The 13,662-nt window shown below is 37.8% G+C and overlaps 1 protein-coding gene across 2 annotated transcripts in view; it reads left to right on the forward strand.

The window, feature by feature from the left end:
* The window catches only part of LOC123513225 (E3 ubiquitin-protein ligase hyd-like), a 51,024-nt gene extending 43,623 nt beyond the window's left edge, over nucleotides 1-7,401 (forward strand). The window contains exons 33-35 of one of the 2 annotated variants that reach the window (XM_045270294.1): nucleotides 5,307-5,454; nucleotides 5,597-5,681; nucleotides 6,748-7,401. In XM_045270294.1, coding sequence (XP_045126229.1) covers nucleotides 5,307-5,454; nucleotides 5,597-5,681; nucleotides 6,748-6,836 — 322 coding nt within the window. In that variant the 3' untranslated portion in view covers nucleotides 6,837-7,401. Of the gene's footprint in view, nucleotides 1-5,306; nucleotides 5,455-5,596; nucleotides 5,828-6,747 lie in introns of both variants that reach the window. The other variant, XM_045270293.1, reaches the window with a different exon arrangement.
* Nucleotides 7,402-13,662: the final 6,261 nt, after the last annotated feature.

Raw genomic sequence — 13,662 nt, forward strand, 5'->3', positions numbered from 1 at the left:
CCTGTACTTTGTGGACTCTTCTACCCACTGATTCATTGTATTAACCGTAGCCAACTTTAACACTTCCTAGCTCCACTGTCCAGCATTATCCATTACTTTCATCTCTTTCCAATTTACTTTTTTACAGTTAAAGCCTCCAACTAAAAGTATTCTTCCATCTCTTCTTATCATGCTATCTAGGCACTTAATCACCTCTCTGCATAACTTTGTTTTTCACTTCCACATGTATTTGCCTTAAGTGGTACATATGTAACTATGATTTTTCTCTTCTTCAATTCCTCTGTTTTGATTGTTACTCCAATTACTTCCACTTTGTCCTCACCATATTGCAAATCCTCCACACATATGTATATTATTAGCACTCCTTCCCCTTTATCCTTCCTGTGTCTCCTCCAGCTATTATATCCCTCTTTAAAGTTAACATGGATCTGCTCTCTTAGTTTTGTTTCAACGATGTACATTACATCCGGCTTTTTCTCTTTCAAATAATCCCTAACCTCCAATATACTAAATAACAATCCATCTATATTAGTATGTCACTCTTTATTTCTTGCTTCTTCCATAATCTCCTCTTTCTTCCGTAGGTACCACTTCTTTAGTCTCATATCTAGAACCTTCCAGTAGAAAATCTTTTTCTCGATCTTTCTTTTTCATTTTTTTTTCCTTAGCTTCATTTCTTTGCACTTTCTCCTTTTCCCTCTCCTTTATGTTCATATCTCTTTTTATCCATATATCTTTGTGTTCAGTATCATCTGCCAGCTTCCCTTTCCTAGCCATAATTTCCTACTGCCACTTGGGATCTCATTCTCACTTTCATTGGTCTTCTATCCCCTTCACTGTATCTTCCTAACCTGATCACTTCCTCCACCTCTTGGTCCAGTTCTTATAGGCTGTCTTGAACTTGTTTGATAATAGTTTTGGCCAATTCTCTCTCTCTCTCTCTCTCTCTCTCTCTCTCTCTCTCTTTTTCTCTCTCTCTCTCTCTCAAAATCACAGAACTTTTTTTCTTATTTACTGTATCTTGCACAAGATCTTTCTCTTTAATAACTTGTATTACAGCGACTTTTGTGTTTTCTTAAATTTGTCTGTTTACTACCTCTGAAGATTTTACTTTTTTCCTTTTCCTATTCTGCTTCCATGCATTTCATAATTGCTTCAGTTTGTTTTTACCCATTACATCTTCCACCCTGTAATGTACATTTACCTGGAAGCTCCTTAAGGAGTTTTCATAGTCTTGACATGTGGCTTTTAATACATCAATTTGTTTCTTTATCTCCTGTATCTCCTCCTTTAATCCCTGATGATTGATTACATTGACCTCCTCACATTCTACTAATCTGAATTTCAGCTCTGTGTTTTCCATTGTCAGTCTGTCCTGCTTGTCCATTAAACTCGACATCACATCTTTCATGTCCCTTAACTCCCTTTCTACGTTGATCAATCTCCTCATACTACCTCTTTTGTCTCTAATTCCAAGAAAATCTTTGGCCATATCCTCAGTTAGTTTCCTTAGTCCAATAGGTGTTTCAATGTACTGCTGGTTTTCACAAGATGGCGTATGTTTTGATTGTCATATATCTAGCAGCACTACTCGGTTCCATCTTTCTCTCTTTTTTTTTTTTTTTTTTTTTTTTTTTTTTATCTGTCTATGCGATCCACAACTAATTTATTATGGAGGCAGGAGAACCTATGGCTCAGAGATGTCTTGTCAGCATGGTGCCTCATGTGTGTTTCACTGTTTGATCTGCTGCAGTCTCTGATGAGACAGCCAGACGTTACCCTATGGAATGAGCTCAGAGCTCATTATTTCCGATCTTTGGATAGGCCTGAGACCAGGCACACACCACACACCAGGACAACAAGGTCACAGCTCCTCGATTTACATCCCGTACCTACTCACTGCTAGGTGAAAAGGGGCTACACGTGAAAGGAGACACACCCAAATATCTCCACCTGGCCGGGGAATTGAACCCCGGTTCTCTGGCTTGTGAAGCCAGCGCTCTAACCACTGAGCTACCATGTGTGTGTGTGTGTGTGTGTGTGTGTGTGTGTGTGTGTGTGTGTGTGTGTGTGTGTGTGTGTGTGTGTATTTACCTAATTGTATTTACCTAATTGTAACATACGGGAAAAGAGCTATGCTCGTGTTGTCCCGTCTCCATATCTATTAATGTCCAGCTTTTTCTTAAAATCATGAATATTCCTTGCGTTGACCACTTCCACGCCTAAACTATTCCATGCTTCCACCCTTCTATGAGGGAAGCTATATTTTTCACATCTCTCCTATAAGTGGCCATTTTAGTTTTTTCCCATGCCCTCTCGACATTCTTCCATTCCACATACACAGATCTTCCCTATCCATTTTTTCCATGCCAATCATCACTCTGTATATTGCTATCAGGTCTCCCTTTCTTCTGTTTTCCAGGGTTGGAAGTTGCATTCTTTTCAGTCTGTCTTCATAAGTCAAATCTCTTAAGTCAGGCACCATTTTCGTTGCAGCCCTCTGTACTTTCTCTAGTTTCCTTATGTGTTTCTTTAAGTTCGAGCCCACTGTATTGTTGCATATTCAAGCCTCGGTCTTATCATTGCAGTAATTATTTTCTTCATCATTTCTTCATCTAGATATACGAACGCCACTCTTATGTTCCTCAATAAGTTCAATACTTCTCCAATTATTTTGTTTATATGTCTCTCTGGCGATAGGTCATTGGTAATTGTCACCCCAAGGTCTTTTTCTTCATGACTGGTTTTATGTCTTCATTTCCTATCTTGTACATACTCCTGATTCTTCTTTCACTCTTGCCAAACTCTATTTTCTTGCATTTTGTCGTGTTGAACTCCATTTGCCATGTACAGCTCCATTTCCATATTCTGTCCAAGTCTTCCTGGAGTAGTTCGCAATCTTTGTCACATCTCACTTTTCTTAACAATTTTGCATCGCCTGCAAATAGGCTCACATAACTGGACACCCCATCCACCATGTCATTTATGTAGACTGCGAACATTACTGGTGCCAACACTGATCCCTGTGGAACTCCACTCTCCACCAATCCCCATTCTGATGGTCTGTCCTTAATTATTGTTCTCATTTCTCTTCCTACCAAAAGTCTTCCATCCATTTTAGTAAACTGCCATGCACTCCTCCTACCATTTCAAGTTTCCAGATCAGTCTCTGGTGTGGTACCTTATCAAAGGCCTTTTTTAAATCCAGATATATTCCATCAGCCCAACCATCTCTTTCCTGTATTACATCTATCACCCTCGAATAGTAACATATCAGGTTTGTCGTGCATGAACGCCCTTTCCTAAAACCAAATTGACACTCACAAAGTATGTCATTTTTCTCCAAGAAGTCTGTCCATCTAGTCTTCACCACCCTCTCACACATCTTAGCTACCACACTTGTAAGTGACACTGGTCTATAGTTCAATGGGTCTCTCTTGTTACCTGATTTATAGATTGGGACAATGTTAGCTCTTTTCCAGTCTTGGGGCACTACACCTTCCCTTAATGAGGCATCAATTACTTCACAAACTTTTTCTGCCAATTGCTCCTGCATTCTCTTAAAATCCATCCTGATACCCCATCAGGTCCCACAGCTTTTCTCACTTCTAAACTCCCCATCATGTTCTTGATCTCCTCCACAGTTACTTGAAACTCCTTCATAATCCCTTTCTGTTCCATTACCAGTGGTTTGTCAAAAGCAGTCTCCTTTGTGAATACCTTCCGAAAGCATCCATTCATAGCCTCTGCCATTTCCTGGGATCTTCACTGTATACTCCATTTACTTCTAAACTTTCAATACTTTCTCTATTTTTGATGTTGTTGTTCACATGTCTGTAAAAAGCCTTGGTTGGTCTTTACATTTATCAATTATATCCTTTTCTTGTTTCTTTCTTTCTTCTCTTCTAATCAACACATATTCATTTCTTGCTCTTTTGTAACTTTCCCACTGCTTAATCCGTCTTTTCCTTCTCCACCTCTTCCATGCATCCTCTTTTCTTGTTCTAGCCTTTTCACATCTATCGTTAAACCAGTCCTGCTTTCCAACTTCTATGTTGTCTTATTGGTACAAATTTTTCTCACCTTCTTTGTATATTTTTATAAATTCCTTCCACTTTTCATTTGCTCCTTAGCACTCTTGAATTTCATCCAATTTGTCTCTTGAAAGAATTTCTTTAGGTTTCCAAAATCTGTCTTGGCATAATTCCATCTTCCCACTTTATATTCTTCATTTCTTCTAGATTTCTCTTCATCTATCACCTTGAACTCCAAAACTGCATGATCACTCTTTGCTAAAGGGCACTCCACCCTCATCTCCTCAATGACCATTGGCTCTGTACTAAAGACCAAGTCCAGTCTTGACGATGCTCCCTCTCCTCCAAACCTAGTATCTTCTTTGACCCACTGAGTTAACACATTTTCCATTGCCAGTGTCAATAGTGTATTTCCCCATGTTGTCTCTGATCCTTCCATTGACCAGTCCTCCCAACACACCTCTTTACAATTAAAATCTCCCATCATTATAGTCGTGTGTGTGTGTGTGTGTGTGTTTACCTAGTTGTAGTTTTACAGGGCCTGGGCTTTATGCTCGTGTGGCCCCGTCTCCATATCTACACTTATCCAATCTTACTTTAAAAGTATGCACACTCGTTGCAGACACTATTTCTTCATTTAAACTGTTCCACGTCTCAATACATCTTTGCAGGAAACTATTTTTTAACATCTCTCAGACTTTTCTCAGCTTTTTACTATGCGATCTTGTGCTTCGAATTTCATATTCTTCTCTCAGGATCAGTTTCTCATTATCCACTTGGTCCATTCCGTTGATCAATTTATAAACTTATATCAGATCATCTCTCTCCCTTCTTTGTTCCAGGGTTGGTAGATCCTTTAGTCTCTCTTTATATGTCATCCCTTCAAATTCTGGAACCATTCTTGTAGCCATTTTTTGTAGTCTCTCCAACTTCCTTATGTGTTTCTTTTTATGAGGGGTCCATACTACTCCTGCATATTCCAATCTGGGTCTTATTATAGTACTTATCAATTTCTTCATCATTTCTTTGTCCATGTAGTGAAATGCTACTCCAATATTCCTTAGCAAATTATATGTTTCTCTGTGTGTGTGTGTTTACATATTTGTAAGTAAAGAAAACTTGACACAAAAGACTGAAATAGTCTATGCTTCACACAAAATTGATGAATATGTGATGAAAGGGAATTGCTAAATAAAAATTTTTTAAAACGAAGCAGTATCATATGAAAGGATCAGTGTGACTTTTTTTTATGGATATTGTTGTATTTCACAGCATTGATGTAATCTCCGAGGAGGGTGGCACAAATGTTGAACTGATTAGTGGAGGCCGCAACATTGAAGTGACCACCAGCAATGTGTATGATTACGTGCGCAAGTATGCAGAGTATCGAATGGTAAAGTCACAGGAAAAGGCCCTGCAGGTAAGTCATACAGCTGCTCATCACTGCTTCACATTAGCTTGTCTTGTTTATTAGAATTTGTAATATTTTACAAAACTGAAAAGTAATTACTGTGTATATTTATTTTTTGTTAATTTATCTTCTTGTTCTCATTGTGTTACAGAGTGTGCGTGATGGGGTATTTGATGTCATCCCTGGTGGATCCCTTGACTCTCTCACTGCTGAAGATCTGCGACTGCTCCTGAATGGTGTTGGAGATATTAATGTTGCAACCTTGATATCATATACTTCTTTTAATGATGAAAGTGCTGAATCTAATGATCGCCTTAATAAGTTTAAGCGCTGGCTTTGGTCTATTGTGGAGAAGATGACCAATCAAGAGAAACAAGACCTGGTATGTCATTAAAAACTAACTTGGTGCATCACCTGTAATTTTATCTTGTGATGAGTTATTGTAATTTTACATTGACATAAATCTCTATCTCTTATGGCTCATCCCCTTCTAGTGACTTCCCATTAGGGGTTGTCCACCTCAGAAGAGACTCCATCTTTCCATGTTGTAGCATTTCCTCACTGAATGGTCTTGCCTTGCTTGTTGCCTTTCTTTCTCCAGTACAATAAGTCCTCCTTATACGGTACTTTGTTATCCGGTAAATTCACAGTTACGGTGTTTGATAATTACTACCCTTGATTCTATTTACGGTAAGAAAAATTCACAGATACGTTATCTGCTTATGTTTTGTTTACAATGTACTGTAGCGCCACCATGCCACGCGGCCACCTCAACAACAATTGGTCTCTTCCCACATTTCCTGCTGAACACTAAGTGAAATCCTTATGGCGTGTTTTTTGTGGATATTATGAGTAAGGGCTGATATCCCTACTGTCCCTTAGCCTCGGGAGGGACGTGGGACATGATCTGATAGAATACTTGGCGAGTGAAAGGTAAATAAAAACATTTTGTTAATTTCTTTTGCTCACTACTTTACTTATGACTATTTTCACGTATTTTCACATCTGTAGGGATGACTTTCAACGTGCTGGAACACATCCCTTATTATTACATGTTATAATGGGTTCAGTATACGGTAATTTTGATTTGTGGTAAGGTTTTCAGGAACGCATATGTACCGTATAATGAGGACTTACAGTACTCTTCCAGTCCTCTAATTTTACTTTTATCCTTATGGTTTGTCCTTAAGTTTAACTCCTATACACTGTAGAAACCAAAGGTGTGAGGGAATGCCTATGATTGTATTTACAAGGTTGCTTAGGTATCAGCATTTCTTACTTAACACTCTCTTAATTTGATAGGTATACTTCTGGACGGGTTCACCTGCCTTGCCTGCATCAGAAGAAGGGTTCCAGCCCATGCCATCAGTAACCATCAGACCTGCAGATGACTCTCACCTGCCCACTGCGAATACCTGCATCAGCCGCCTCTACATCCCATTGTACTCCACACGTGCTATTTTGCGCTCTAAGCTCCTATTAGCAATCAAGACAAAGAATTTTGGATTTGTTTGAGAAGAACATCCCCCCAAAAAGCAGGAAAAAAAAAAAGGTCAGGAAATTGTGACACCTCCCAAACTAGGCCAGAAAACTTGGTTAGAATAAAGTGGGAAGTTTATAGAGAAAACTTTTCTTGTATTTTGACGTGTTTCAATATATACAGGCATCATAGAACGAACAAGTGAAAATGACAGTTATCCTTGATAATACAAATGTGACGCATCAAGTGTTGCAGAAATATTGCAGAGTGATTAATTGAAAGTGATTGGGGATAATTATTTGAATGAGATGAAAGTTGTCGAAGCATAATCCTAGAATTTACTTCAATGGAAAGCTAATGGTTGTATCTGTTTTGCTGTTGTGTGAAAATCAGCATTCAGCTGTAGTGTGGAAGATGTTTTGTATTTATAAGATCTATACAAAGAAAAATCAAACCTTGCAAAGGAGAGAGTGTAATGAGCAATGAAGATAACTAAGGTACGCAACTAAGGAACTGTGAAGCTTTGTATTGTATGGAGTATACTTTTTTTTTCTTCCTTTCTTACAAAAGTTCAGTAATTTATTTTGTTAAGATTATATATATATATATATATATATATATATATATATATATATATATATATATATATATATATATATATATATATATATATATATATATATATATATATATATATATATATATATATATATATATATATATATATATATATATATATATATATATATATATATATATATATATATATATATATATATATATATATATATATATATATATATATATATATATATATATAAGTTATCTTTCCTTTGAGATTTATTTAAGTTATTTTTCTTTTGATAAGATATCATAATAGAATGGAAGTATGAGTGATTGCAGAGATAGTGATTAAAATATGTCCTGTGTGCTACTACATGCCATGCATACATGCATTAAACACCTTTTGTTTTATATATATATATATATATATATATATATATATATATATATTATATATATATTAGTCCTCGTGAGTCCAGAGTAAAGTTTTGAAAACAGGTTTCGGAGTGTAAGTATGTACAGGGTTGAGATTGGGCATCAGTATACTACTACTACTTCTTTCAAATCTTACATGTATGGTTGGAATAATTTTAATCAGATAAGACAAGTTAACATCCAAATCTCTTCTAAAGATCAAAATAATGCATACAATTTATTGTTAAGCACTGTTGATTTATTTAAGCATTTTCTGTCATTCACATTGAGTTAATAATTATTTCACAACTGAAGTGTTACATTATAAGTAATTTATCTCACTTCATATCAGTTTGACAAACAATTACTTTGTCATTGAGGTATGGCAAAAGAGTATAATCTCTGGTATGCTTTGATGACTTCTTCAGGTTCATTGTCCCATAGCATGAAAATCTTCTGTATATTTACTTTACTTTGGTTGATGATGCCCTGTATGTGATATGATAGGAAGTCTCATACATAGTCCCTCTCTCTCTCTCTCTCTCTCTCTCTCTCTCTCTCTCTCTCTCTCTCTCTCTCTCTCTCTCTCTCTCTCTCTCTCTCTCTCTCTCTCTCTCTCTCTCTCTCTCTCTCTCTCTCTCCTGCCAACATCGTGTTCTACTGGGTCCATAGAGTTGACAAAACAATGAATGTATGTATAAAGTTGTATATGATGCAGTTTGTAATATGCAGGATATCAGGGTGCTGGATTTCAATATCTCATACTTACGTATGTTTAAAAATAAAATCCCCACGAAAATATAAGAGTTACCTTGTTTCATTTAGCATCTGCTTCTGCAAATTGCTAGTAATTTTGTAAGTCTGCTATCATTATTATTATAATTAACATTGTCTCATTACTTTTATTATTATTATTATTATTTTAATTATTTATATAAATATATATATTTATTACATTCTTACTAAGAAGTGACTTCATTTACTTGGTATTTTGAAGTGTAGTATTTCACCAAGTAAGGAATGTACACATTGAAGTCAAATCTCAGTAATAACGTTTGATTCTTTTTATTCTAAATTGCAGTTTATCTTTATGTTTGATTTGCTCTATTTATTCAATTATCCATGAAGCTACAGTAATGTGAGTTTCAATATGGATTCTAGCTTTTATAGTTTAACTTATTTTCATTCCTAATGCAAGCCTCATTTCATTGTGAGTGATGTTGAGTATCGTGCCAGGAGCTAAATAGTATGGGGACAGTGAAACCAGATTTATTTTGAAAGTGCAGCAACCATTATAGCATTTTTTAAAGGCATGTATTTAATAAGATACAACTTTTGAAGATTGAAAAGTTTTATTGTCTTCGTATTATATGTAACATGAAATAAATACTTGCACGATACAAGTAGTATGCTTTAGCATATTCTCTCTCTCTCTCTCTCTCTCTCTCTCTCTCTCTCTCTCTCTCTCTGGTAATTGGGATTTCATGGAAACAAAGAATAATATTTATGAGGTACAGGATAATCAGAGTATCCCCTTTACGTGTACGGGTGTTTAAAAAAATAACCCGTGACTCGGCAGCACTGCTGAGGCACCAATTAGTGGCTGCCCATAACGTTTCCATTATTTTCATCAGTGGGTTTTCAGTTTCCACACCAACATTCAACTGAGGTAGCAAATGACTTATCACAGTGATTGGCCACTTGAAGCCAGTGCTTCCACAGTTCAGAATTTTTGTTACTTAAGGCAGGTTCACACATGCCAATTCCCGACTGAAATTTTACATATGTAGAGTTTCCGGCTCATCCCTTCTAGTCAGAAAGTGTCACACGTAGCACCTGGAAAGCATCAACTAGCTGGTGTCTTGACGGGAAGTGAATGTAAACAAACAGCTACCCGACTCATTTTCCTGAGGGTGCTTATCAGTAATAAAAATGGGTGTTGTAATCAATGAATGTAGCTTAAGTGTAATGCCAATAGGCTACTTTATACCTTATTAGTAAACAAAATCATTTTTAAAAATCATACAATGTGCAAGTACATATGTTCTACATATTTTTTTTTTTTTTTTATCCAGGCCTATATAGTGACTAGGTAACTTGAAGAGTATTGGAAGTGCTGTTAAGCTTCCACCCATTAGTGGCACAGACAATTGTGTTTGTATTAGTACCCATATTAGGGCCCAAATCACCACTCAAGCACATCTTTGGTGTAACCACCTAGAACCTGGTATCATGGTGACGTAGGTAACTTTAGACCACTCAACAAATGGCAAAGTTTCTAAGGCTGTACATGGTGGGATTCGAACCTAAATGTGGATGTCTGCCTGATCCCACACTCACCACCTTGTTCGCTACTCCATTGCCTCCTGATGCAAAGAAGTTATGCATTCAAATGAATTATTTCAAGTTTGTGAGGCTGAATTTAAAATAACATTGCCAAAATATTTTGTGCTACAATTCACCAAACTAATTACACCATGTGCTGTTTACACAATGTACCTTACAAAAGGAGGTAACTTAATGACATAAGGCCATAGCATATGTATTTGCAGTAATTGCTTCATGAAATGGGCAATTTCACAAACGGGGTGTAACACATACATACCTGGACAAGTCGAGCGCACTGTTACAGGGTAATTACCCTGTTTTAGGGTAATCTGAGCGCTATCAGGGTAACAGGGTAGAAAATGAAAAAAAACTATTTTTAGGGTAATTTCATCACTTTAAACTGTAAACTCTCTGAGACAGCCATTTTGTTGTGTGTGTGAGAAAGAGAGAGAGAGAGGGGGGTCGGGTACCGCGTACTGTTGTCTGTTCAAAGTTCGTCAAGAACGTGTAAAGTATGTATCAACCTGTACCGGACGTGTACTATACGGGACCGGCGGCGTCGCTTGCCTAGCCAGCATGCCAGAGTTGCCAGGTCATGTCATATATGGCATTTTGTGACAAATTGGGCATCATATTTTAGAAATTACAGATAAACAATAAAATCTGCCTAATTTCTTGTGGAAGAAAACTATAAAAAAGCTCCGTTAAATAATGTTGAATACCATGAACATGACTGAGTGCCTAGCAACCTCTGCTAGGTGCCGGCGAGCATGTGGGCCTATGACGCAGTCAGTAATTACTCAGCGACGCGTGTGGTGCGACTGCCCGCGCTGATTGGATTGATTGACTTACGTACTGACGTGCTACAACCATGGATTCTCCGTACACTACACCCCAGCCAAACGCAAGCGTTCACCCTACACGCAAAAGTATAGTGAAAAGTGGGAGGATGATGCGAACTTCAAGGGCTGGCTGAGTAAAAGCAGTAAAGGTGCGCTTTTTATCACTGCAAAGTCTGCAATTATGATGGAAAAGCAGGTAAATCAGAAATTGAAAGACATGCGGGAACAACGAAGCATGTGAATAATGTGAAAACCCTGAAAAACACAAGGAGCATATTGGACATGCCATCCGTTAGTGGAAACAGCAAGAAAGAAAAACTGGTGAAAGAAGGCGAAATACGGTTAGCGGCTGTTGTCAGTGAGCTGAATCTTCCCTTTTCAGCCGTTGATCGTCTCCTTCCTGTGATAAAGGCAATGTGTCCAGATTCAGAAATAGCAAAAAAATTGAAGTGTGGAAAAACAAAATGCTCAGCAATTGTGAAGAATGTATTAGGTAAGAAGGAGCATGATGATTTGCTTGATCTACTAAGGAACAACTGTTTTTCTTTGATAGTGGATGAATCAACTGACCGTGGCTGCATTAAACATCTAGCTCTTGTAGCCAGAGTGGTAACTGTGAAAGGTGTGAAGGATATGTTTCTAACGCTTGTTCCTTTGGAAAGTGCCACTGCATCCAGCCTTCATGAACACATAAAGTCTGTGTTCAGAGAAGCTGACATACCATATAAGGAACACATGATTGGATTCGCTGCTGACGGTGCCAATGTGATGATGGGGGGTAAATAATTCCCCTTTCAACTCTCCTTAAACAAGATATTCCAAATTTGTTTGTGATGAAATGCATTTGTCACTCTTTTCATCTCTGTGCTTCGTACGCTTGCAAAAAGTTACCTAGGTCAGTTGAGGATCTGGCACGTGACATACACAATTACTTCTTATCTCCTAAGCAGTCCATGGCTTTCAAGGAGTTTCAGGAATTCGCTGATGTGAAACCCCACAAGATTCTACATCCATCCCAAACACGATGGCTATCGCTGCACAGTGTAGTGAAAAGACTTCTAGAACAACTCCCAGCTTTGAAGCTGTTTTTTGCTCAAGCACTGATGGAGGATCGACTGCAAGCATCTCAGTCCATCTTACAAAAACTTAATGATCCTCTAAATAAACTATATCTAGAATTTCTAGATTATGTATTGCCCTTCTTCAATGATCTTAATAAAGAAATGCAAGCCGAGGATCCAAAGATTTATGCTCTTAGCAGTAGAGTCTCTGCAGTCTTGGCAACTATACTCGAGTGTTACCTGAAGCCAGGCTACTTAAAGTCAACAGCACTAGCAAACGTGAAAATCAGAGACCCGGCTAATTTTCTTCCCTTAGAAGATATGTACTTGGGTGGTCGAGTAACTGCATCACTACACTCGTGCCATGGTATCGAGAAACAGGATCTTACAAACTTCAGGTTAAGATGTCTTGATTTTTATATTGAGAGTGCATCACAGCTTCTACACAGATTTAATCTGACTGATCCATTACTTGAATCTCTCAAAGCATTGGATCCTCAGTGTATTTTGAAGAAAACCGTCCCATCCATTGCCCCATTAGCATCACAATTTCCAAATCTTGTCCCTGAGAATGACTTGAACACCATTGACAATGAGTGGCGTTTGCTACGGAACACAGAAATTAATGTTCAGAGCGACAGTAGTGTTTGGAAGTTTTGGATGGAAGTAAAGAAAGTTAAGAAAGGTGATGACACACCCTTGTTTCCAAAGGTGGGAAACTTCATGACGAACTTGCTATGCTTGCCTCATTCAAGCGCCAGTGTCGAGAAAGTTTTTCTCAAATAAATCTTTTGAAAACAAAAACAAGAAATTCACTTAACACAGACACATTAATTGGAATGCTTCATGCTAAGAGAACATTTGAAAATTCAACATCAGACAATTTCAAAATTACATCAACACACGTGAACCTGATGACGGAACGCATATACGACCAGCAGGAGTAATCATTATGGACACTGGCAACACGAGTAAGTAGCATTGCAAGTACACGTGAGTATAATTTTGTATCACTGTATATATTATGCTGATATCTCTTACATATATATGCGAATAAATCATCTTTAAAAAATAGGTTAGTAGTAAATAGGGTAATCTTAAAGCAAACAGGGTAATATTAAGGGTGAATTAGGGTAAAGTTGGCAACTCGACCTGGCAGCACTGAGCGCACATCAACTCAAGCGGCACACCAACTCGAGCAGCATACCAATTCAAGCATCAGCTTAACCAACCAATCTTTTTCCTCAAAAAATTTTCCCTGATTGATGGTATAATAGGTTCTTCCATTTCCTCACAAATTAATATTGTTACACTGCCCCCACGTCCTCACAGCCTCCACAGGACCACAGCCGAGACAGGAACTCACTTATCTCAGTGGCAGCCCAGGAGCGCACATGACAGGACGGCAACAGACACAGGGATACTTCTAGGTGAAGATTCGTGGTTAGCAAGGGGAGTGAGGCACAAGTACTTGCCCCAGACTTAGACAGACTTACTCAAAGAGGCAGGGTAACAGGAAACACTTGGC

This window comes from Portunus trituberculatus, chromosome 35, assembly GCF_017591435.1.
Source record: "Portunus trituberculatus isolate SZX2019 chromosome 35, ASM1759143v1, whole genome shotgun sequence".
NCBI classification, from domain to species: Eukaryota; Metazoa; Arthropoda; class Malacostraca; order Decapoda; family Portunidae; genus Portunus; species Portunus trituberculatus.